The sequence below is a fragment of the Stigmatopora nigra genome, chromosome 8, assembly GCF_051989575.1.
Source record: "Stigmatopora nigra isolate UIUO_SnigA chromosome 8, RoL_Snig_1.1, whole genome shotgun sequence".
Taxonomy (NCBI): domain Eukaryota; kingdom Metazoa; phylum Chordata; class Actinopteri; order Syngnathiformes; family Syngnathidae; genus Stigmatopora; species Stigmatopora nigra.
This window is the reverse complement of record NC_135515.1, coordinates 10,585,001-10,612,836: the sequence shown is the minus strand read 5'-3', so window position 1 is coordinate 10,612,836 and position 27,836 is coordinate 10,585,001. Positions and strand designations below refer to the sequence as shown.

The 27,836-nt window shown below is 36.3% G+C and overlaps 1 protein-coding gene across 4 annotated transcripts in view; it reads left to right on the top strand.

Moving 5' to 3' along the window:
* Positions 1-27,836, top strand: part of lsamp (limbic system associated membrane protein) — a 77,762-nt gene that overhangs the window by 5,017 nt on the left and 44,909 nt on the right. For 3 of the 4 annotated variants that reach the window (XM_077722287.1, XM_077722285.1, XM_077722283.1), the window contains exon 1: positions 25,586-25,955. In XM_077722287.1, the coding sequence (XP_077578413.1) occupies positions 25,801-25,955 (155 nt within the window). In that variant the 5' untranslated portion in view covers positions 25,586-25,800. Of the gene's footprint in view, positions 1-25,585; positions 25,956-27,836 lie in introns of those variants that run through there. The other variant, XM_077722284.1, reaches the window with a different exon arrangement.

The following is a 27,836-nucleotide window of genomic DNA, read 5'->3' as shown; positions in this document are numbered from 1 at the left end:
TACATCCAGTCACAGTGCAGTCTAACTGGGCAATTTGCCAAGAGCGTTTTGTGGCATGAGCATGAGTAGTATAATTTTACTCATTCATTCTTTAGTCTTGTTTCATCCTTTCATATTTAGACCAGCTACTGTACCTGCTTCACTGTAGAATGGGTTGACCATTTTCTTTGATGCGACATTCTATCAGAGGAGTGCTTTCATAAGCCACTCCGGGTTCCTCATTTTTATCTTCTCTTCTCCCACTTCATTTTTTTCATCCTTTTCCATCTTATCCTTGTCATTTTTTCTCCTCGTGTTTTTCTATGCTGCAATTCAACAGCTAAATTGTATCACTTTTTTCCCCTTGTCCCAATGCATTTTCACAGTAAGAATAGCCTTGGCAATCATGCCCATTTCTGTGACCAAATGGCAGTCGTGCACTTTTTGGCACTGACAAATCCTCACATGAAAGTCAATCCTTTTCTTTGTTTGGCCAGTCCTTCCATTTTGTATATTGTATATTTGCACTCTTCTCTGGCTTTGAACCTCTTCGCTAGTTTATCAAGTCATTTTTTTATGATACACTATAGCATTTCTACATAAGGAGACATGCAGTCAGTACTGATGTTTTGTGTTGTTGATGAATCAGCAATGAAGATGAACAGATAGATGTTCATCTCATTTTCTGAACTGCTTTATCCTCACTCAGGTCGCGGGGGTGCAGGAGCCTAGCTGAGTGTAGGGAGGAGGCGGGGGACACCCTGGATTGGTAGCCAGCCAATCGCAGGGCACAAGGAGGCAATTTAGAGTGTCCAATCAGCCTACCATTCATGTCTGTGGAATGTGGGTGGAAACTGGAGTATCCGGAGAAAAACCACGCAGGGCCTGAGAGAACATGCAAACTCCACACAGGTGGACCGACCTGGATTTGAACCCAGGTCTCCCACTGTGAGGCCGACACGCTAACTACTCAGCCGCCGGGCCGCCCACGATGCCACAATTTGCATAAATATTAGGTAGGATTCATACCACGCAATCGTAGGCAATGCAGTTTAAAAAAAAAAAAACATTGAATGCACACACACACGACCTTTAAAATATCTTCCTCGGGTCAGATTTTTTTCTGCAGACATCCGACTTTGTTTTTTCAAGTTCGGTAGATGTTTATTCTTGCATGAAGTCTAAATCCAACGTTGCTTATGTCTTAACTTGGTATTCAAAAGCGTGTGTTCATGTGTGTGAAAAATCATTGAATATAAAGTATAATAGTATAATAAAGCTCTCCAGTTTCTGTTGATGCGGTAGTGGTCCATGGATTTCAGGTTGTGAACAATCTGTATGTCTCTTTTTGACCAGTCTTAAATTGGTGGGCATAGCTGAATGACAAAGTCAAGGTTCCAGTGGAATTACATTCATGGCATTTTCAAATGGAAGCCGTGCTTTATCTTTGTCATTAATTCTAATGACATTCAAAAGTCTCAAGATGGCCAAACTCTTGCCTCTTTAGTGAAGTCAACTTAATTCACAAGTGTCGTGGCTGTGTTTAAAGGTTCAGTAGTAGAATTAAAGCACAAAAGTGTGATAAAAGACAGCTTTATTGCAACATTAAGCTTCTTCAGCAACCAAATATTGATAGAGAAGGCCTAAAAACATCTTAGTACTTTTCCTACTGCATATTTATGTAGTTTAGGTTTGTGAGACTTTCAGTCAATAGAATGTTTTCACTGTCAAGAAATCCCATAGTGAGAATTCCACAGATATCAAAACATTTTTACCATTGATGTGGCTCCAACTTCGTAGCTTCTGTTGCTTTGGTGATGGTAATTCTATTCCGATATTCAGGGTTCATGTGCAGACATTGTTAATACCCTAAGTATAACTTGGTCTACAGGATATACTTTGCCCTAAAAATATTTCTTTGAATCATTAGGACCGTAACTAGCAGTATTTTGACACGTAAAGTGGCTCCATTATGCATTTCTTGGCAAAATATAGGCAGATGGATTTATTTCCTTGTGTAAAACAAAGGGCAGGTGGATATGGAAAGAACACAGATGGGAGGGAAAAAACACTTCCATTAAACTACCCAAATCAGTGAATGTGTAATCTTTGAAGAACAGCTGCTCATCTAGAATTGTTTTCTTAATTGACCACCAGATGGAAATCCATCCATAGGGAAAAATTAAACAACATGGCATCGAAATACGACATCTTCGTAGCAAGCAAGTAATGCTCCAAAGATTTCAAATATTTGTATGATCAATCCTGAGTATACAGATGTTCACAATATGCACACATTCATTTTATATACTGATCCCTTATTATGGCAGCCTGTGAATTGGCCTCATCTAAATCTGCTCTGACCAAAAGACAAATAACGCCTTGGAGAATTTGCAGGACACAACGATTCACAACCATCTACACTCATATGGGTATAAGCCAATTAAAATGCTTTACCTCTTGTGTTTTTCAATTTCAGATGCTAGCAATATACTCCGATGTGACTAATATCCCTGGTTAAGAGATTTGAAAGTCACCAGAATGTTTTTTCCACAACCCATTTGAAACTTCAGCATTAATATTTATAAATCAATTTGAATAATGTGTATTCAAATGATAAAATGTTGTATGAAAAAAGCTATGAAACCCACAAGGTTATTTGAAATAGAAGAAGCAATATGGGCTACATAATTTCGTGTGGTGCTTTCACAATAGCTTCAGTCGAACTAATAGTCGTTTATATTCTTTATGACACAAAACTATTTTTTTTATAATCATGGCTAAACCCAAAAATCGAGTGAGTTACACAAGAAGAAATATAGGTAACATTTTCTCGTCCCATTTAAAGTATAAATCATTTTATCTTTACTTTTCAAATGACTACTCTGTCTTAAATCTTCTCCATGCCCCAAGGTAAGAATAATTCCCATCCCCTCTAGGCCTCCACCTCCATATCATCAAACAGTCTAACAGATCTGATACTCCTGGTGTTACCAGGGCATTGCAAAATTGCTGTCCATTAACACATAAAATACTACAAGCACACCATCAACCAGACAGAGTTGAATCTCGCTGAATCAGTCCTATCCATGAAAACAATACTGTTGCAAGCACAGTTTACCAAAATGGCACCACCAGCAATAATGTCTGCTGAAATTGCTAAGTGTCCACAAGGGACTTCAAAAACCTTGACTATCCCACAAGAGGACCTATACTGCTGCAAGCCTGCTCTGCTAAATGGGCACCACCACCAAGCACCCATATTTTCCTATAATACACATAATGGGGAAATGCTGAAAACAGTAAGGTTAGGTTAGAACTTCATTTCATCTCGTATCCGGGGAATGTCTTGGTTGCAGTAGCACGACAGACAAAAGACACAGAAGACATTGTAGACCTAAAAAAACTAAATACCCAAATGCAATAAAAAAAAGACAGAAAAGCAGCAAAAACACAAATTGTAGTACAAATGACAATCAACGAGGACTTAAAGCAGGCTCCTTTCTCAAGTACGCCATTTTGAAATACCTTATTTAATTGTGGCATCATTTAGGTTTTCCCAAACTCTTGCAAGGCATGCATTTTTAGTTTCTCTTTGATATTTAGGCTAATTGGGACCTCAAACAAGGAGTTTTCCTAATACATGATGTAGCTTCTTAGAAAAATGATGTCCACATAAGTGGACGCCAGACCCTTGTATTCTAAAATTTAACATTGTAGTCTTTGACAAATGTGATGTCCACACATGTGGATGCCAGGTCATGGAAGGTTAATGGAATTTTGACACAATATATATTGCTATATTGTGCAGTTTATAACTGGAAAATTGATATAACATCAAACTCAGGGTGTAATAAAGAATTTTTCAAATATTGGTAATCCGTGATCTAGAGGTGGAGAATATCTCCTTTTATCCCTGTACAACCTCACTGAGCTCTGTTTGATGCAAGACCAACAATAGATTCTGTACAACGCATAATTTTTCTCAAAGCATAAAAAGGATGCGGCTGAATGGAGCAATGTAGTCCGATCCCGAAGGATCAGGAAAAAGAAAATTAGATTAGGTTTCACTAAGGTTGCTGAGAAAGCATAGAGAAAAAAAATAGTGGAGAAAGGAACTTGAAGTGAGTAAATTATCTCTCTTGGGGGAAAAAATGTAAGGTGAGAAAATAGCGTTCTCTCCAGGATGTGTTGCTGCAATTTGTGTGACTTTGCTAGGCAGCAGAAGTGTGACAGGTTGTTTTGTGGTCTCACTGAGAAATATCAATCATTACCAATGGACACTAGAATATATATATAAATATTTTTAATGATATTGGATTTTGAATTGTCATACTTTGTGTGATTTTTTTTCATACAATAATTGATTAGCACTTGTTGGTGTACATTTTTATTTTGTTTTATACAACACTTTGACTGTGTCTATTGAGATAATGCTGGGTCAAAGATAGATGAACGAAGGTCACACAATTCTTCACACCAGTCAAACGCTTTGTTTTCTAACTATTTTATTTTCAAGAAAATGTGTCCAGTTGAGTTTCCATTCTTTGCAAGTCATCCGAGCAAGGCAAAAATAAATTAGTTGTCAGTTTTTGTATGCCATATGAGTTCAATGTGCCAAAAGACAGTTTGGGGGATACATTTTGTTTTATATCATATTATAGACATCTGCATTGTAGACCTAGGTAAAAAAATCTGGAGCCACACACATTAAAAATATTAATATTACCAATTAATTGGAGGTTCCATTTAATTTGAAACTACCATATTTTCATGACTATAAGGCACACCGCATTATAAGGCGCACCCTCAATGAATGACATTTTTCATATATAAGGCGCACTGTATTATAAGGCGCACTTTTAATTTTGGAGAAAATTTAAGACTTAAGTGCGCCTTATATTCGTGAAAATATTGTAATTGCTATTGACTTCCAGGTATGAAGCACTCACTACACAGTCACCTCTAGAGCCAGCCATTGTTGACGTTTTGGATTTTTTTGGTATAAAATCTTGCAGTGGGGGAGGAGCTATATGATGGAAGATTTTGTAACCTAAGATAGCATCTGCATATTTAACAGTATTGTTTCAGTTCAGGCGTTTGTGAGACTTACTGGATTATAAGGTGCACTTCTATTTTGGAGAAAATTTAAGACTTAAGTGCGCCTTATAGTCGTAAAAATACGGTAAATAATTTTTTAATGATTGAAAGTTCATTCATAATAAAAAATAGCATTTCATTTCTGCCTCGCCATATCTATCCAAATGCTGAAATTATTCCTTGAAAACAGTGAACTTGGAAACAAAATCCAATGATTTTGACACGGACGATAGACTTGGATAGAGTAGAAAAGGAGAGCTTTAGTAGGCATTGTCACCTGAATAAAAATGAGTCATTAGCTTCTCCTCTTTATCTATACCTTTTGTGGGTAATAGACAATGCCTCTAAACAATGCACTCTGCATAATGAGTCATTTATAGCTGGATCAGATTGACCACCCTGCCGGACACTGCATTTATGTCCTTGTCCCACACCTTTTGAAAAGAAGCTGAATCAATTTTCTTTATCACCTAAAGCAGACAAGAGGAGATCAAAAGAAGAAACAACTCGAATGAATAGACAAGAAGCGAGAGGAAATAGAACAGACACAAGTGGAAACTAGTATGTTTCATCAAGTGCTTGATATCTACTTAAGGCAGGGAACTAGTCTTTGAGCATACGTAATATGGAAATTTTTGACCTGATTTTTTTTTTTTTTTTAAAGCCAGAGGCCTAATATGCAACTATCTAAGAAAGGAATCTGTTGGGAAGTCAAGTAAGAAAGGAAGCTGTTTCTCTTTAAACCCTAAAGTGAGTTTAAACAGGTCAAACAAATACATTAAAAAAGGTCATTAAGAGGCTGAAAAAACAACTTTCATTTTGAGTTCTCCATAGAAATAAACAAAATAGAACAGTCTCAATCTATTTTTTCGTATTTTCAATTTTGCCGTCATTATGTGCGGTCATGCAATATTGTATTAGATATTGCAGATTTGTATTAGTCAAAGATATTTCATTATTTTTGGATCAAAACGCACGTGCAGTCTTAAAATCTTTCCAGCTATTGGCCAATGACGCCAGAGTTGGTAACTGGAAATTATATGTGAGACTCCTTGTCTTTTTGGCGCACAACCCTCTAATTTGTGTACTTTCACTACAGTAGTGGACAGTATTTTAGTTGCCAGTTTACTTTTTAAACAAACGTTAACCTCTATACGTCCTGTTCTATTTCAGGGTAGAAATTATAATTCTCATCTCGGTTTATATATTCAGAATTATAGTTGATTATTTGAATACATGCAACATCTCTTTTCATATTTTCTTAACAATGTGTAATTATTTGAGGGTATGTGTCTGCATACATTCGTGGGTGTGAGGTTAAAGGAGCTTTGTCATAATGGGCAACATAGTAATTTCTTCTTTTTTCTCATTACAATAAAAGTCTCTTGGCGAAATTTTGCTCCATTTGGAATCTCGGTGACTACTGAGAAGGTAAAATATCTTTTTTTGCCTTTGCTTGCAAGGGAAAATTGGGCATAGTGGTGTTCTAAATGCAAATTGGAATGCATTTCATGAACTTTTCTGACCAAATATGTGCAAACTCTTGTATTGTGATGCCTGTGGGGTAGTCATGTTAACTAATGTTTAGCATGTGCATCTTTTATTCTGAAATATACTCAGCATTTTCTAGGACATAGGACACCTAGAATTAGGATACACATTTTCATAAGAACAAAATGCATCAGTAAAACATTACCATGAAAAAAATAAACCATTGTTTTTCTATAGTGAAGCAGGATATGAGGTATTGTTCAAGGTCATATACATGATTTTTGATTTTTTTTTTTTTTAGTAATTTGTAGAATGAACTGTGAAATGAATGCTCTATCTATAATTTCCTGGTGCACTCAACTAAGAAATTATATTAAATTACTCATCTTTCAGTCTAACTTCAAATTATTGTGATTCTCTAATTTTCTTCTTTGTCCTTTTTCCTTGGAGTGGATTTACTATCAGTACAGTACAAACTGTGGTCTTTTGTTATTTAAAGTACATTTAGAATACGATTATTATTTTTACATTCGTTAGAAATTATTTTCATTTGTTTTATAAAAACCATAAGTGTTGATTGAGGGAAAAAAATGCATGATGTTTATTGCTAATAGAAAATGACATAAATGCCGAAATATATATAATATATAATATATAACCGTAGAAAATTAGTTGGTTCCACAAGTTTTTTCCTGACTTGGATTCATAAGCAGAGGCACATTTTTCATTGCCTCAGTTTGTTCCACAATCAATCTTTAATTATAGTCACTATAAAGCCTTTTACAATGATAAAAGTATACCAATTTCATATGATATATGCATGAAATTGCATGCAGGTACGCAAAAAAACAGTCAAAAAATAACGTTTTTAAGTCATTACAATGATGCCATAACACCGCACCAAACAATAACAGACCGAAAGCACCTTAGTTCAAACATCCAATCATGGAAGGGGTTTGTCTCATCACCATAACACGGATTGGATTATTTTCTCAAGCAACCGAAATGGGTGGAACGGTAAAGAAGCTGGATATTGTGTGAGACCTAACACCTAACATTCGTGTGCGTAAGGGCTGATGTATGTGCACCGGCACCCCGACTGTAAAGAGTTGTGAAGAGTGTGACTCGATGGTGTGGCTTACATGGTTGGAGTTTACGGCAAGTGTTGCAGATTTTCCATGTTATATTTATGCCTACGCCTCTTCTGATGTTTCATAAGCGGGACCTGATAAATTTGGATGTTGAAGCATTCATAAGTAGAGTTATCACTGTCTTCAAACTGCTCTACAGTCTCACACTTACCCAATCACTGACCAATACAGTGTGTTGCTGCACTGGGAGCAATTTAGTGTTTTGCCCAAGGACAATTGGAAAAACTGCCGTAGGAGCTAAGATCGAACCACCAACCATCCGTAGATTGAACGATACACTCTACAAACTGCACAAAATCGCCAGACTATTGAATAAATATTAAAATTACAAGCCTAAAGGCTGGTTGATAAACTGATTGCTGGTACTTTGTAAAATGTATTCTTGTATTTTACCTAATGTGGCTAAGTGAATCAATAACACAAGGAATGAAGCCAACACTGTCAAACTGAATTGACAACAGTGTTATTGCATTTTCTTTAATTGGGGCAATGAAAGGTATCCTATTTAAATCACCCATCAGATTCCACAACACAGATTGGATTATTCTCTCAAGAAACTGAAATGGATGGAATGGTCAAGAAGGTTGAGTATTATGTGAGACCTAATACAGAACAAGGATAATAAAATGAGCTCACACAAATGCATGCATCTAACTGTATTAAATGTAGTTGGTCACTTTCAATCTCTTCTCACCTGTGACCCTTCACAACACCTTGACAAAATGACCATTTAATCGCGGAGCGAATGCCCTTGGTTTCGGTTTCATTTTCACCATGGTGACAAAGAAATTGTCACGATTGAGATTGGCCTCTTGCATTTTCTTTGTTAGAGTAGGGTGAAGGGGGCTTCAGTTGAGTGTTTTTCTGCTCGTTGAAATGCCAGTGAAGGGTTTCGTGTTCTCGCCGGGTCATAGGGAACACTCTTGCATTCACTCAGATCTCCACATAGAATCTTCTGAAGGACGTACACTTGGAATGAACATAGAACTTCATCACTTAGTGTGCTTACTGTTAGTCAGAATTTTGAAAGTCCTACTCACACGTTTGCTTCTGCCACAGCTTGTTAACAATCTCCTCCATCGGCTCGATGCATCGTGTTGTCACACAGTGCTCTATTAAAGCATCTGCCGTGCATAAACAGATTGCTAACCTCCCACACTTTCTCATGAGGAGTTAGCGACAAGCAAACAGAGAGGTCAATGACCAAAAGGGGTGCTTTCACTCCTCAAAACAACTTTGATGTGAGAATACAATACTAAATACCTGAGCTGGTTGTAAACTGAGAGAGGGTAAAATTGTATGGTAACTTACACACCGTTAGCTGTAGTTTAAAATATATATATATATATATATATATATATATATATATATATATATATATATATATATATATATATATATATATATATATATATATATATATATATATATATATATATATATATATATATATATATATATATATATATATATATATATATATATATATATATATATATATATATATATATATATATATATATATATATATATATATATATATATATATATATATATATATATATATATATATATATATATATATATATATATATATATATATATATATATATATATATATATATATATATATATATATATATATATATATATATATATATATATATATATATATATATATATATATATATATATATATATATATATATATATATATATATATATATATATATATATATATATATATATATATATATATACCGTATTTTCACGACTATAAGGCGCACTTAAGTCTTAAATTTTCTCCAAAATAGACAGTGCGCCTTATATATGGAAAAAAAACAGAAAACCAAAAACGAAAAACCACCACTGTCGGATATTAAAAAACACAAACTCCTGAACTGAAACAATACTGTTAATTATGCAGATGCCATCTTAGTTTACAAAATCTTCCATCATATAGCTTCTCCCCCATTGCAAGATTTTATACAAAAAAATCCAAAACATCAACAATGGCTGGCTCTAGAGGTGACTGTGCAGTGAGTGCTTCATACCTGGAAGTCAATAGCAATTACTGTATTTTCACGACTATAAGGCGCACTTAAAAGTCTTACATTTTCTCCAAAATAGACTGTGCGCCCGCCTCATAATACAGTCCGCCTTATAATACGGTGCGCCTTGTAATACGGTGCGCCTTATAATACAGTGCGCCTTATATATGGAAAATGTCATTCATTGAGGGTGCGCCTTATAATGTGCTGTGTGCGCCTTATAGTTGTGAAAATACGGTATATATTTATTATGTTTTTATTTATTTATTTGCTGAGAAATGTAACTGTTGTCTCTTTTTTTATTTAATCTACTGAAATTTGTGGGATTTTGTGCCAACCAATTCAAGTTGATCCCCGTCTTCTGCATGTTGGTGGTGAATTAATTAATCAAGTTGCAATCTTTACTTAAAAAGAATTATATGATCGATGAGACCTAGGCGGATTCCTTAATTTTTTTTGTGCATTTTCAAATGCTTTCTTGTTTCTCATTTTGAACAGATGATATTTACCTATAATATGTGACATCACATTCATATCACATTTAATTATGAAACCCAGCTTTCAAAAGATTTTTTTTGTGTGAATTGATTGTGGCTTTTCAGTTGTTTTGACAGGAGAAAATTGAGATAAATATATCAATGCGCAAACATTCACTTTTTAAACTTCCACTGCCATGTCGTTTTTATTAAATACCGATACATTTCTGTTTTAATTTGATCCAAAGTAATGAATCTGACAAATGGTGGTGTAAAGCTTGCTATCTGATGAATACTAATGCCCATCAAGTCATCACTCAATCAGATGATTATTGACAGCACACTGTCAGTTAATATACCCACCAGGGAATTAAATAGTGAAACAATTCAGATGTTACAAATCATCTCATTTTTAGACACTCAAACTAGATGGCAATGTTTTCTCTCATCAAGATATAAATTTGTCATTTCCTCATATAGCAAATCATATACTATATTTAACCGTTTGCTTGTCAGTTTCTCCAAATGTGTTGTGAATCTGAAATGACTAATTATTCATGAATCTATCACAGGTAAATCTTCATTCATGGATAGTATCAAACACAAAGGGACTTTCTGCAAATTGAGAATGACCTAATGTATGCATATGGTCTGCGTCATACTCTCGTTTGTCTCTCTAAGGGTCGGAGAAGCCAAAATCTAGTAGAGCCGAACAGAACTGAGATGTAGGGTATGCATTAGTTTCTCTGGAGTCCAGCATATTATAACAAAGTGTTCGCTGGATCAGTGTAGATCTATAGAGGGATGGTATTCGAGAACATCTGTAACTAGTGTAGAGTTGAAGTGCTCAGGGTGTTTTGGCACAAAAGCAGAATAAGAAGCAGGATAAATGCGATTTTAGGTATATATATACAGTATATATGTAAAGGCGGTCTGGTTGGCCTCAGAGCTCTGGGCTTCTGAGTTCAAATCCCGGTCATGTCCACCTGTGTGGTGTTTGCATTTTTACCTGTGTGGGTTTCCTCCGAATACTCCGGTTTCCTCCCACATTCCAAAAACATGCACGGTGGACTGATTGGACACTAAGTGTCTGTCTCCTTGTGCCTCTGGCCCGGGAGTCAGCTGGGATAGGCTTCAGCACCCCCTGTGACCCTAATGAGGATAAAGAGGTTCAGAAATTGAGATGACTATATATGTATATTTATTCATTATGTAGGATTTTAATAAAATCTTTTTTTTATTTCTCATACTAATTAAATTAAGGTCACATTTTGTTAGTTCATTGATTTTTATTTAAATATACATTCATCTGTGCCGCGCATCCTCGTAAGGGTTGCGGGGGCTGCTGAAGCATAACCCAATTGACTTTAAGCGTAAGGCATGCTACACCCAAGACTGGTCGCAAGTCAGCCGTAGGGCACACAGAGAGACTGACGACCATTCACACTCCCAATCATACCAACACCAGCTGGAACCGAGCCAACGGCTACCAGCATCAAAGCCAGGCGAGTAAGCCCCTACATCATGAGGCAGCCTTTATATATTCAGGTGTTTTTGTTTTTTTGTGTGTGTAAAACACACTATTTTTATGACGCAAATATTAACTTTTATGTGATTTGGTCTTTTAGTATAAACTGTGATAATAAAAACATGATAAAAAAATCTAATGAATCAACAGTAGTTACAACACTCCTATGATGTTAAATGTGTATGAAAACAAACAAAAAAAACATTGCCCTTCCATATAAAACACTCATTAAAAAAATCTGAACCAACTGCAGCCCTTTGCAGAATAATTGCGAATCCCTACTGTCAAACAATGTTTATGTTATTGTGTTGTGATTTTTGGCTCCTCTCATCAAGGATCACCACAGTGAGACACTTGGGCATGATTTGTTTGGATGCACCTCTTGATGTACTCGACCAAATTAATGGGCTTAAGGTCTGTTTTTTTTTTATCCTCCACACACCACACTGTTGTTAGTGGTCATGTTGCTGCTCAGGGTAGTGTTTCTGGGGATGCGTACACTATCATTTTTATCTATTTTTCCATTATCTGTAGACAGGTCAAAATTGAAATTAGTAATGTACATCACTCGTATGCATTGATTTTCGGAGTTGAGTTTTTATTTTTTATCAGGGCTGATTAATTCATTGTAGACTGTAGGTAGCCAGTAAGGACTCTGCACTCCTCTTCTAGTACAAGGGTGGGTCAAGGGTTAGTTCGCAGGCCGCTTTAACGCCAACTTGATTTCATGTGGGCCGGACCATTTTTTTATAAATGGATTTAAAAGCCCTGAATATTCATTTTGTAGATCTAAAACAATGTTTATTTTAGCTTTTTTTTAAAATATATTTTTAGATTTTACAAAATTATTTTTGAACTAAAAACTGAAAAAATCATTAAAAAATTGCAATCATTGATTTAAAAGAGGGAAAATAAGGAAATGTAATATAAATCTATACTCTTCCTTTTAATTTTATCCTAAAACAGAAAGTCGGCACTCATGACTTACTTTCCCGGGCCACACAAAATGATGCGGTGGGTCAGATTTGGCCCCCGGGCCGCCACTTTTACACATGTGCTCCAGTATCACAATTGTAGGTGTTCTATACTGTGTATACACTACACAAATACATCAGAAATACAAATACACATAGTATACTATAATGTATTGCACACAGGGAATATCATCTGTGCACCAAAAGTCTCTTCTCAATACTACAAGGTTTCATTTTCTATTTATGCTGAAATGCCAGTGGGTGTTTAGACATGTTCAATCTTCTGCTCTGCTCTTTGTCTCTTGCTGTACATTACCTTCAAGTTATTAAACTCTTGCCATCTCCTTTAGTTTTTTCCTCCCTAGCCTCCATAAACTCAGTTACCAGTGTCTTGATCTGCTGGGCGTTGCTTTTTTTCCCCTGTTTTCCTCTTCCCACATTTGTTCTTTTTCTCCTCATAGCAAAGTCATTCAATGTCGCTCCTCATACACCATACACAAGTGCTCACACGCACTCATAGGATTAAACTTTTAAGCATTTTTTGGGTGGAGAGGGCAAAAAATGAATAGCATTCAATATCATTTATAGGCATATGTTTTGTTACACCATTATTTAGATTTCTTGCATTGCATCATGTAGCGTTTGGGAGAATCCATTCTATTTTACCTATAATTCGATTGGTTTTTTTATGTTGGAGGTGGAATAAGTGTATTTTCACTACCTAGTGATTTATGTAACCATCCACGAATGAAAAAAAATGGAAATAAGTCACCATTCTTCACTGTCTTGTTTTCCAAAGTACAAAGTTACGTTAGATTACCAAATATAGAGCAAGCAGTCGGTAAAATAAATAGACAAATGTAGTCGAGGCAAAAAAGACTGATTGATGCAGGGTCCAGCTGTCTCACGTGAAACTAAATGCAGAGCATTAGCCACCTACGTAACAAAACATGTCGCTTTACAATCTAAACACGAAATAAGAGCTTACAAAAAAGAACTAAGGAAGGATTAGTATTCTAAAGAGAGCAGCAAGCAAGCGCCGGGCTTATCAGTTCTCAGCTAGTTGGATTCTCAAAAGGAGCACAGATTGTGCATATTTTTACTCATTATGCTCATACATTAAACAAAAATTAAAGCGATATAAAATAAGCATTACCCTTAAATGGGTACATATGTCGTACGAGTATCAGGCTCATCTGTACTAGGAGCCACACATTAATTGTTAATTGTTTTCCATTAGGGACTAAAAGTAAAATAAATAATATTAAAATGTCAATACATTTACAAAGAAGAAAAAATGAAATCCACTTTTGCTTGATGTTCCTGATTGCAGTGGACTAAGTTCTCTTTGGAAAAACCCATGGCAGACATTTGATAAACATAGGGCTTAAGGCTATAAGCATAAAGGCCAAATGCTTAAGAGAAAGCAGCTTTTTTTTGTTGCAAACTGTGGCCGTCTGACCTCTTTAAATATTCGATTAAGCAGGAAAATAAGCATATTTGAAGGCATTATAGAGCTGAGTTGCTCCTCCATTTTCACTATTATCACAGACCTTATACAAGCTTTGAATTAAAGATTCAAAAGAGATGATTTTTCCTGTCCACACTTCAGAATGCTCTCTCAACACTTTTTCTGTTACAGGTAATCATCAAATTCAAAGTGATACTCTGAGCTTAGTATTTTAGTGGTGGCCAATTATTCTAACCAAAAAATATGCACTCTCTATGTGCAGTTTAACAGAGGGCGGCAATGTTTATTATGTAAATTCACAAGCTCAATACCCTGTGGCAAAGGGGACAACAGCAAAAAAATATATATGTATACATATATATATGAAATGAGTTGCCAACATATTTTGATTGTCATTGTCGTTGCGGCTCAAATTGAAAAGGAAAAATCTTGGAAACTCTAGATAAAACTCATTTTTATACACTAATATTAGTTAAATGCCCATATGATAGTCATGATTGGTTATCCATTCATTATTTTACTGGTATTTCACTATTAGATGAATGAAAATGCGGATGAATTCAGTTTTTTAATTGCTGTGATGATGGTTGTGTTAAGCGAAAGCCCTAGTTTAAAAATCCATATTCAACTGATCACAGTAATGACTTCAGGGTGCAAGTTAGTCAGTGAGTTTCAATACTAGTCCATACTCTCTTGTTTCCCAAGAGCACACAGATAATTTGATTTTGAGACTCCTGTTCTTAATTTTCCAGGTAGATTGAGGCTTTCACATTCATCAGCTCAAAAAAGGAGGACAGACAATTTAGTTCTGCAATTAATTATTGGAATTCTTAGTAATCACGTAATCTATGTACTCTTTTCCTCTCTGAAGGAGGCTCTTTTTTTGTGTTTTGTCAATCAGTTAGGCACACCACTACTCATCAGCAAACCAACATCTCCTCATGCATAAAATAAGGCATACAATGTCCTTTTTGCTAAGCAGTAACTCCAAATCAAGAGGGTTTTTTTCCTCCCAGATTAATCACAAATGTGTAGAATTCAGTGTTTACAAACAGTGCATCATTTGGTTAAATTACTATGAATATATGCAGTATAGTATGTTTATTGGGTTGTGTTTGTGTACTAATAGCTTGCAAACAATATATGTGGGCAATAAAATCGGAGCACAGAAGAGTGTTGCTAAAACATATTGGAATCTACATATACAGTGATATACATGGTGCCAGTTATAATGCTTCAAATATTTCCGTGTCCTGATGCTGTAACTTTTTTTGTGGTAGGGCCTCACGATAATAGAACAAAATGCCAAGATTTACTGACATCCAGTGGGCATATTATTTCACTGCATGACCTAGTGGAGTTATGTAATCATGTATTTATTTCCCTTAACACTAAATAAATAAATAAATAACGTTGATGTTTGAGTTGGATCTATAGGACATTTAATATGTCTCATGTATGGAAATGCCTATGTATGCTCTCTCTTTTTAGAGCTAGTTTAGAAAAAAATAGGTGGGTTGTTTGGAAAATAACAGATGTATCATATTAAGAAATTCCAGAGTATAAATATTTTTGAAATTGAGACTATTTGGTCCGGGGGACAATTGAAGGCTCAGAGTTTAAAGTATTTTATGTTGCTGCCAATCATTCAGAAGCCTGATAACGGTTCTGGTTATCTGATTCTGTTGTGTTGGAGAAGGGAAATACAGAAAAAAAGAATGGATAGGTGCCCTCCAGGACTGAATTTGGTGACCCTGTTCCAAGTCGAGGTGCCAAAGTTGTTTGAGATCTTAATTTTCCCCAAAACTGGATTCATTGAACTGATTAGACTTATAAGAGATTAAACAGGGGGATATGTATACTCTCCATTGGTTGAAAGGCAACCAGCTGTGTGGTGCCGTTACTTTTGTACTCATTTCATCCCACTTAATAGTCCTCTTTCAAGTTCCTGTTGTTCGTGAGCACTCATTCATGCACGTGCACACACTACTACTTAGGAACTGATTAGTAGTATTGCGCTTTTTCTCTGACGTTACCATGGCAACAAAAGGGTCTCATTTAGCTCCCACTGACCAAGTCACTTTATAACATATCTTTATAGTGGGACATTTTACAGAGTATATAAAAACAGGCGTAAGTGATTATTTTAATTTGGGGAATTAAATCCTTGCAGCGTCATGGTATGACTATCAGAACATCTGCTTCTTAGTTTTAAGGGTTTCGTTTTTTATCTCAGCACAACACACGTGTAGTTTGTATGAATCTCAATGCTTATGGATACTCCAGTAACTTTTTACATTACAGAAACATGCTGGTTAGATTGATTAAGAACTACATTCTCTACTTGTGAGGGTGAAAATTTGACTTTACGACTGTAAATGGTTGTTTGTCTGTAGATTGGCAAATCCAGCATTCACCACCTTTTACTATTTGTAAATAATCTTGAATAAGATAAAACTTTATGTATCTTACACAGTGTATGCTTCCAAATCCACCATTCAAAAAATATGCTAGGATATTTGGATCAAGTATTGACAAAATCAATGATTGCTCTAAAAATATGCTTTATTAAGGCTACTGTTTTTAATGATATTCTCTACATAGATATACTACAAATTCAAAATATGCTTCAAATGCTTACAAAGTGTTTAGATTTCTCTTGAAAATATAGCTGACTACATTACTCATCTTCATAGTATCTTTTATTGGTTTGAGGAGGGGAATTCTTAGATGGGCATTCTTAAGCAAGAGTAGCAATTGTGTTTGGATGTTAAAAAAAAAAAACATCAAAAATCACTTTGATGCAGTCTATGAGAGATTTTCTCTCTCTTGGGTCTTAAGTGCAGATGTTGTTATTTCACAAGGCCAGACTTTCTCGAATATTCTCTCTCCATCTCTCTACTCATCAACAATCCACACATCACCACTCCCTGGCAACCCGAATTGAAATGCTATACAAGTAGCTCTAATTTGGCATCAGGATTATCAACAGATGTTCATATTGTCATAGCCAATCACTTTCTTTTCACCCAAGAGACCTCTTGTAGCAATGTTAAACAGTTGTGTAAAAATGGACTGCAATTCAAAACAAATGTATTTTAGCAAGGTTGAAAAAATGAAATATTTACTGTCTTTCCTGATCTTGACATGATTGTTTTGACAAAAGCATGTCACAGGCATCTTATCTGCCTGTGGGTATATGGCGCTTGCAACACAGTATTCATATTAAGTTGATTTTTGTCACATTGAAATGTGTGGAGTTTATTATCACAGTCCTAAAGCTGACTATGGACAGAAGGGGAGTTACCCCTCAAACCTATTGCAGGAACAGGGCCTTTCAGTTGAAAATATTAGGGATGGAGCCCTCTGTTTTGTGTCTCTGGCAGGTGTGGGACACCCTGAATTGGTGGCCAGCCAATCAGAGGTCACAAGAACAACCAGTGTACAACCAGCCTACCCTTCTTGTCTTTGGAATGTGGGAAGAAACCAGAGTACCCAGTGGAAAAACCACACAAACCTGAGAAGAACAAACCCCACAGAGTGGAAATTTTAGAACTAAATGAACCTTTCCAATTAGACTAATATTTCCAAAGAATCAAAACAAAGGGGTATGGCAGATAGCTGCCAGCAGATGTCTCCCTCATACAGGAGAACAAACGATTGCTGCTTGCAAATTTATAAATCTCTGTTCTCTAGCACCAGTGGCTGGCTGGCTTTTTAATGCAAATAAGATGTGATGAATAGATTAGTAGCCAGTTTTTACAAACACTTGGAGCTAGGCAAAGATATTTCACGGTGGATATTAGCACCGATTCACTCAATAATGAGATTGCCGGTAGAATTGGTCATCAGATCCTTCATGACCTCTTCTCATCCTACGGGTCAAAGTAATTATATAGCTTCTTTTTATCTGTCCAAAGTTTGTTTGAACTTAAGTGATGTCAGTTTCCTCTCCTTAGAAATATAGGATTGTATTGTAGGAAAAAGAAATTACTAGATTTAAATTTTACGGTGCAGGACTCTGACGTGGGTCGTTTACATTTACTTGAGTTTCTTTTTGGGAAATATGTACTTCTGGTATTAGTTTTACCATGCTGTACTTAATACTTTTATTAAAGTAGATGTGCAAAGAAGAAAGACTGCTTTTACCCTGACAATCTTTATTTTTCTTCTATTTTTGCAATTTATTTTGAATTGTTTTATTTCATTTTTTTTTATTTTTATTTTTATATTTGATTAACAATTAGTTGTAATACCATGCATGGTACATCCAGCGAGTCTAATGAGGATAAAGCAGTTCAAAAAATCAGATGAGATGAGATGATATGTTTACCACAAACGTGACCAACCACTTTTTTTTTAAATATTCAAATCAATTGTTCAAAAACTTAATAATAATAATATGATTCAAGACCTACTTTCATTACCTGAAAAAAATGTAAATTAACATAATACAAGATTTTTCTTTACTGAAATCTTCCGCTACATTTTATTCAGGCATTTTTGGAAAGTCAGTTAAACGTGACAAATGTGTCTTCTACCTCCACAAATGCACTACAATCCGCAAAAACATCCTTCAACAGTCTATTCCTTTTCTAAAAATGCATTTCTACTCCAAGTAAAGGTGAAAAACACTTCCACCTGGTCATTTTGCTCAGGCAACTGAAATAAGTCTTTTTGGACGTGTGTCCTTCGGCGATGATTTGATGAAAAGCTCAATTTGACCTGAGACAAATGGCTCTTGTCACCCTAAAGCAGTTACCAAACTAAGATGCTGCAAGTGAGATAGTGGCTACAAAGTCTGTTTCCATTTTGTTCTTGAAAAAAAAACACACAAAAATAACTAGATAAAGAAGAAATAATAACAAAGAACAGGCACAAGGATGGATAACACAGTAACCAAGTAACCAACTGACTTAAAAACTCGATTAAATATATAATATATAATAAAACCGGGTAGCACGGTGAGGAGTTCCAGACTCTTGTGGAACAATCTGTCTTCCCATGAAATTAAAACGATCATATCTCTGATTTTTTTTAAGCTCTATCAGTGCCAAATAAAAGTTGGACAAAGGTTTGAATCCAACTACCCCTATGAGGATGCCAGGTATGGAAGATAAATGAACCGCCAAGTAATGAAATATTTTAGCTCAAGGCTTTTTAATGCTACCTCTAGTGCAAAATTAAACACTATCTCTCTACTCAACCTTTCCCCTCTTGTCACTGTGATGTATTTATCTATGACTCTGCATGGTTGCTGCTTTTCCATTCGCGGTGGAAATTGACAGTAGCTGATCTTAAATCTTCAATGATGCCTTGCAAAGGAAAACTGTGAATACATTCATCATCTGCTTCACCTCGATTCGACCCAACCACCCCACCAACCCGAACGCATCCACCCATATCTCTTAAAATTTGCTGATCATATCTTATTCGTCCATCATTTACAGTGACTGACTCTCTCGGAGTCAGCTATATTTTAGCCATAACTTTGAATTCTCAACACCTCCTGCCGTCTTTAAATCCACAATGAATCCTCTTTTTCATTTTCATGGGCAATTGTCCCACCAGAGCGCCCTAAAAAATCAAGGCATTATCGGATGAAACATAGTAAATGCCAAAACTGGGGAAATTGGTTGCCACATTGCCTCCGTTTCACTCCCCATATGTATGGCAATGATCTTTCAGGCTAAACATTCATTCATTCATTTTCTAAATCGCTTATCCTCACAAGGATTCGTGTGGGGTGCTGGAGCCTATTCCAGCTTTTTTTTTATATGATTTATAGTTTTTAATGGCCTCGTGAGAAGCTGGCAAAAACTTTTTGAGTGGTGGCAAATCTGCCATAATGTGGTGTGTTTTTTTCATTTAATTTATATTCACAAAAAATGGTTATATAGTATTTTCTGTTTGGTTTTATACACAGTTGAACCAACTCTAGATTAATTTAGTTATTTGACATTATTGACTTCAGTCAACAGCTATTCTAAAGTTACTTTTGTCTATATGATTGTGATTAAAAAAAAACATTTGAGAAAGAAAATCCTAAAAACAATACAAAAAAACATTGTTCAAACGTGAAAGGATTACCAAGTCTGTGATGCATGAATATGAACCTTCTCTGATTATCTTTAAAAAAAAAAAAAGAAGCTTATGATATTAAATGGACCTGAACCCAATGGAGTCTGAGGGAAAGTTTTCATTGGATTGTTTGTACTTTAATGTCAAACTGTATTTTCAAGGAGATTCATTATTTTTCATTTTCAGCTTAGTTTTTTTATTTTTAGATTCACCACTTCATAAATTAAAATAAACCTCTCCTGGTTTTAAATCAGTGTTGACCTAGCAGATGAACAAAGTGTGTTTGTCTGTATCCAACAGGGAATAATGAATGGAAAATTTATAAATTAGTAAGCACTTTATTTCATTGGTGTAATTAATTATTGCACTTCAACAGTCTCTTAGTAAAGATTTTGTATGTTTCTAAAAAAATAATAATAATAAAGGGTAAATTTCTCATATGTCTATATTCCAGGCCTAGTGTTGCCCTACAGGCATGTACACTGTGTTGTTGCACAGTCAGCAAAACCAGTGCTCAACATCTGTGAAACAAATAAGAGCCTAATCCTATCCTCTGGGAGGCAGTGACCATGAATGCTCTGCCATATGGAAGGGCCAAAGTTTTCTAATGAGGCCAGGAGATGATTAATGCTAGTGGCTGCTTGCTATTGAGTACTATATTTGTTTTCAACTAATAAGGTGCCTTGTTGATGGAAAATAATCATATTATTGTTAAAAATAAGCATGAAAATATTTATAAACTTGTTACATATTAAAAGAACAGTGATAGTTTTAGTAAGGAAAGTGGCAAAGGGAAATATTGTTTTTAAAAAAAAAATACTTTTTCTCCAGGTACTCCGGTTTCCTTGTCCCATCCCTCAAAAGATGCAGGTTAAGATGAACACTGTAAATTCCATTTAGATATGGGTGTGAGTCTCATTGTGTCCTGTGATTGGCTGGCCACTAATTTAGGGTTTCCTCGACTTGGTGCCGCCAGCATAAGCAGTTTTGAAAATGAAGGAATGCATGGTTGTTCCCATTTTTTAAAGATGATCTGAAGTAGAAAACAAGCCGTTGCATTTTTACAATTTTTCACTATTTTCAGGGGATTCTCAGTGTCAAAGCATACGACTAACAAAATGTTCAAAACTTTTAGCTTCTGCAATAGTGTTGGTGTAACATTAATTCACAATTGTTGTGTTCTTATTGGCGACAATTTTTTTCCTGGTCACGTTGAATCCAGAGAGCAAATACAAAAGCTTCTACTTGTGGCCTCTAAAGTGGAATGGCTTAATTGTGGGGTTCACTCTGCAGCCGTGTAAACAAAAGCATAGAAAACTCTTGCTACAATTACATTGGGCGGAATGTTATTTTGGGCATGTACACTCACTGCTAATGGCACTGCTCTTGTGTTTTGTATCCTAGTATATTTGGTCATATTGCTTTGTATTGAATAACAATGGTACATGTTGTCAGTGAAAAGCATTGGATACAGCCACCGAGGATGGCGGTCGATGCTCACTTAGTTGCGCTTACTGTGCTGTGACACCTGGCTGTGTCGTTTGAACATAGATCAGAAGTCAGTTCTGGATTTGTGGATGTGAATTTATAATGGGGTATCTGCTTGCCGAATTGTATTTTTTTATTTTTACATAATTGTCTTCCTTCATTTCATCAAGTTTACTTTCTCATTTGGTGAGTCAAGATTTGTAATAGGCCAATGGCCCAATTTTAATCTGCTGTAATATTTCTTTCTTTGCTTGAGACTAATGAGTCCTATATTTTTTTTAAGCGGAAATGTTATAAATAAGGCCTTGGAAAGTGTTCATGCTCTTAGATTTCTTTTTTTCCCACAATTTGCTCTATTAGACTAAAGATTTCATATGATTGACTAACATAAAACACTATAATTGTTAAGTTTAAAGTAAATAACATGTTTTGTGGGGGGGTTAGGGTGCGGAAGAGTGGAAGTCTGAAGACCGGGAAATAGCTGAGCATTGTAAAGCGTGGAAGAGTGTGGCAAAGGTGTTGATCAATTTCAAAATGCCAGCCTAGATAGAAAAAAAAGCTTGGGGGAAGTCATAAATAAATGAGGCTGAGGCACAGAACTGAGTGGGAGAATTGGCTGCTTGGTTGTAATGGGGGGCATAGGGTGGGTGGTAATAGTTTCTGTATTTCTGTAAATATGGGCCACTTCAAATTTTAAAGAAATCAATTTGGCAAGTTTGGATGAAGTCTGTATCTTTGATGAAAGAAAGAAAATAAGTTTTGTTATTAGCTTAGCCGTTTATTTGCTTTTTGGGGTTTTGTTTTATGAATGGGAATAATGAGGATATGTTAAAAAAATCAATATTGACTAAAATATATATTTTTTCTTTTTCAGAAAACATGGTTTTGTATAGAAGGTATTCCTTCTTAAGAAGGATCCTTCTCCTTATATATATAGTACAGTAAAGCATGGTTGAAACATAAGTTACAAATACTCCATCTTTGAGCAAACTGATTTTTACCCATTTAAAAATAAATAAATAGAAAAAAAACACCTCCAAACATACATTTCCTGACACAAAAATCTTACACTTGATTTGCTGCTGAATTTGCCCCAGGTAATAATCACATCATCAACCATGGACAAGTTTCCATTATAAGCAATTTCATGGATGGTAAAACCCATCTAAATTAATGCATGCCCCCTTGAATATACGGATGCAGTTATTCCTTTGAGAAAAATTATGTAATTTTATCTTTTTGTTTCCAATTGAATGAATGTAAGTCGAAAAAAACTGCTACGAGAGAGACAATTTGTCAAAGAAAAATACTTTATAAGAGCCAGATAAAAGGGCATTTTGTTTAAAGTTGTGAAAAGCAAAACATGTCTCTTCCTAACAAGATACAAATGAACCACCCACTTTCTCTTATAGTCACAATTTTCAATCTCAACGACTGGAGACTTTGAAGTGAGCATGAACTGTATGTTTACAATGATATTTTATTGCAGTGTTCAATTTTAGCAAAACCTATCCCAATGCCACTCAACATTAGGACCTTATTCATTTTTAATTATTTTAGTTTTCAAGAGATTCAGTATTCAAGTTCATTCATTCTCTGAATCGCTTTATCCCCATTTGGGTTATGCGGGGTGCTGGAGCCTATCCCAACAGACTTTGGGCCAGAGGCAGGGGACGCACCCTGAATTGGTGGGCAGCCAATCGCAGGGCAAAGGTGACAAACAACCATTCACGCCCCCACACTCACACCTCGGGGCAATTTTGTGTCCAATCAGCCTACCATGCATGATTTTGGAATGTGGGAGGAAACCGGAGTACCCGAAGGAAACCCACACAGGCTCGGGGAGAACATGCAAACTCCACACAGGAGGACTTGAACCCAAGACCCCAGAGCTGTGAGGCCGACGCGCTAACCACTAGCGTCACGGGGCTGCCTTAGTTTTAAAGTTGACTATTGATTTTGTAGCTATAATATACAAAATTAATAGATGACAACTTTTGTCTAATGACATTTGACAAAATGATAAGGCCTTCACAGATCACATGCAAGATATATTTTATTTCCTTACAAGAAATGTTGAAGTTTCATAAATAAGCGATCTAAATCAGATACAGAAGCACATATAATAGAAAGGATTTTGATTATTCATACGGAATACTACATTTAATTTTCAACAAATCCAAAATAACAGATTTTTCTTTTCAAATTATTACATATACAATGCATTATTATGGTGTTTTCCCGTACATAAAAATCGGGTTAAGTGAAAAGTGTGTTGCTCAGGTAGCTCATGAAAGGAAATTGAGTTTTGTGTGCTGAAATTTTTAGCCGCCTGCCAGCGAGCAATGCAGGTGTAACACAATCTTATCCGCTCATCGAAAAATCCTACAAGATTTGCAGACTATAGCACAGTAGCCTCACTGCACAGTGACTTGCTACCAAGTGCCAGTTGGTGATCGAGGAGGTCAGAATGGAATCGAGAATGACTTAGTGACACAGTCATCATTGTTGGCAGTTTGAACCTTCTATCACCGAATACAATTTTACTTGCCTTTTCTTTTAGAGTTTCAGCTTTCTGTTTGTACTGCTTCACATCACTTAAATCCATGCGAGTTGATTTGTTGAATGGGGAAAAAAGTAGGTCGGCAGTATGCAGAATAGAATATACATGAAAAAAAAGACACCATGCTGATAATGAGACCAAAAATACTTCAAAGATTTTTGAGACTGGTAGCATCACAAGCCACATCAATTCCAGTTTTTTTTTTGCTTTTATTTTTGGTTAGAGCGACCTAGATTAGATTCAGTTGTTTTAAATATGTAAGAGATGTCATACATAAAATGACAACTTAATACATTTTACGCACCCACATAAATACAAGTGTAAAGTATTCTGCTTTGATGGACAAAATGTTATGAGCATCGTATATTTCTGCCAGATGAATATGAATCTAGGTGGAAAAGTGGTTAGGATGTCGGCCTCGCAGTTCTGGGTTTCTGGGTTCGATCGCAGATCAGTTTGGAGTTTGCATGTCCTCCCTGGGCTTGTGTGGGTTTTCTACAGTTGTTCCGTTTCCCACCTCCATCCCAAAGACACCCCTGCGATCCTTGTGAGGATAAATTGAAAAGGAATGAATGAATTTGAATCTGCACAAGCTCTTTCTGACATTTGTGACCATCTACTGAATGTCAGTTATTTTAAGAGTCCCTGGTTTCATTTAGGGGTTCTGGGATCAGGTTAATGGGGTTAGTGGATGGGTGTGTTTTGCTTGTGTGTCCTGTTTTTGCCTCTTGTGTCCCTCTTGGCTTCCCTTCCCTTGTTTGACTCAGGCGTTTGTAATTTGCCATCAACCCCTGTCTGTGTATTTAAAACCGTGTGGGTGTCTTTTGTACAACCAAGTGATTTGTTATGTTTTGCCTATTCATTGGTGTGCGTCTCCCCTGTTTACTTTATCTTAAGTTACTAACTGTGTCCCAGTTTTTATTGGTATGATTATTTTGCATTAAAATCCTAAGTTGTGCACCCACACTCCCCTTTCCTTTTTATGCATCCGGCCACTGGGTTCAACTTGGATGAAATTCAAACTAAGTTTATTTAAAATGAAAAAATAAGGCCTCTGCAAACCTTGTCCCCCTCATGCCTTGCTCTGCATCCCCATTTAAAGTAACCTCTGGGGGTGCTGTTGTTCTAAAAACCTATAAGCAGCATCACAGTTATAGGATAACCAGAGAGGACGAGAAGGGGGGAGAGATAGAGAGAGCCAAAGCGGGGGTGGCGGGGGCGAGAAAGCTATCACAGGAGTTTGTACGTGGAAATCATCGCACGTCGTTGGTCTAGTGTGCTTGCTTGCACAACACAAAACCTTTTAGTTTCAACTGCAAGTATTTGATTGGACTGCATTGGACCGTTCTTGCATGCAATACTTCTGGACAACTCCTCTTATTCATCTGTGTTCTATTCATCTCTTGGATCTATTTTTGCATAAACGCGCGCTGCAGAGCTTTTAAAGATGCTCATCGGCCGCAAATCATGTTGGAGGCAGTTGCAAGCTTCTTTTTTCCGACTGTTATGTCTCATTCCTACAGGATTCCCCGTGCGGAGTGTGGATATGCAGCGGGCTACCGACAACATTACAGTTCGCCAGGGTGACACAGCCATCATAAGGTAAACAAGGCTTGTTTTTATAAGTTTGTGCGGTCTGGCGTAGCATCACTTCTCTGCCTTCCCTGCTAGAATTTGGCGAGTAGTGGAAGAGAGCGGTGTTGACAATCTCGCCATGTGTAACTTTTCTTGTCACCTAGGTATTGTCACATTTTGCAGGTCGTTGAATTGAATTGATTGTTTTTATTGTCATTATATTAGTATAATGAGGTTTAAGATCACACCACAAAGTGCACAAATAACAAAAACAAAGCAAATAAATAAATAATCAATCAATAAGTAATAAATAAAAATGTAGTCCACATAATTAGTCACAACATAAATAAAAAAGGTAAGTACACAAATAACAACATCATATACAATAATAAACAAATAATACATGAATAAATAATCAATAAATAAGTAGTCAAAATGATAACTCCGTAATCATTTTCTGAACCGCTTTATTCTCACTTGGGTCACAGGGGTAGCTGGAAACAATCCCAGCTGACTCCAGGCCTGAGGCGGGGGACACCCTGAATTGGTGGCCAGCCGATCGCAGGGCACAATGAGACGGACAAGAATGTCCACTCACTCCCATGCCTAAGGGAAATTTAGAGTGTCCAATCAGCCTACCATGCATGTCTTTGGAATGTGGGAGGAAACTCTACACAGGTGGGATTGGACATGGATTTGAACCCATGACCATAGACCTGTGAGGCCGACGCGGGAACCACTTGCCCCACCGGGCCACCATAACTCAGTCGGGGTCAACATAATTAGTCGGTAGGAGTCAACATAATAAGTCGGTATGAGTCAATAAGTGGTCACATAAATAAGTGGTCGTTCAGTGGCAGTTAGGTCACATGTGTCAAAGTGGCGGCCCGGGGGCCAAATCTGGTCCGCCGCATCATTTTGTGTGGCCCGGGAAAGTAAATCATGAGTGCCAACTTTCTGTTTTAGGATCAAATTCAAATGAGTTGAGTATGGTGATGGCTCTTGGGAAGAAACTGTCCTTGAGTCTGTTTGTCTTGGCTGTTACGGTCTTGTAGCGTCTGCCAGCGTTCTGACTCAACGAGTGTCCACACTGATACAACATTTGTGCTGACATAGATATTCTCGGTTATTGTTGTTATTTTGGGAAAATGTTGGGGGTTTTTTTAGAGCGGGAGAGGGATACACCAATGGAGCACATGTGCATTATTGAGATTTTGTTCACTAGAACCTATTGTTATATTACAAAAAAAAGAAGCAAAATGCGTTCCTTAAAAGCTCTGAATTGAATAAGGCGCAAGCTTTGAGAACCAGTCTGAGTGAGAGTTAAAAGAGCATGTGGAAGAAAGTGCTGAATGAGTGTAGGATATACCCTCCCTACTTTGTCTTTTCAAACGTCCACTGTGTATTCCATTGTTCCTCGGAGTCAATTTGAGTAATTCCTTTGCATCCTCTACATCACCATAATCACATTCTGGTGAATGCAAGCTGTCAACTCTGCAGGGCAGATGTCAGTGACCACGTGATGTAATCCATGGGTTTGTGACAGATTATGACTGATGATTCCCTCCATTCATTTTTGCCACTTGGCCCGTATAAAGATCATAACACCACAACCACACCAACTTGCTCTTTTACCTCTTCAGTCTAGTAATTATAATCAGATTCAATGAGTGCAGGGATGCACTTACTTAAGTACAGCATCAAGAGACATCAATTTATTGCTAGTTTGCACCTGAATCTTTCCCAGCTTGAATGATTGGTATACCAAATAGTACCAAAAATGAAGAACTGCAATTTAGCATCGTAAAATTTAAACCCAGAAAGAATTATACACCAGCCCTGTGAAAAGTGCTTTCTCTCCCGAGGTCAAGAGACAACCTCATTATCCAAAATGGTTTCCTGACTACA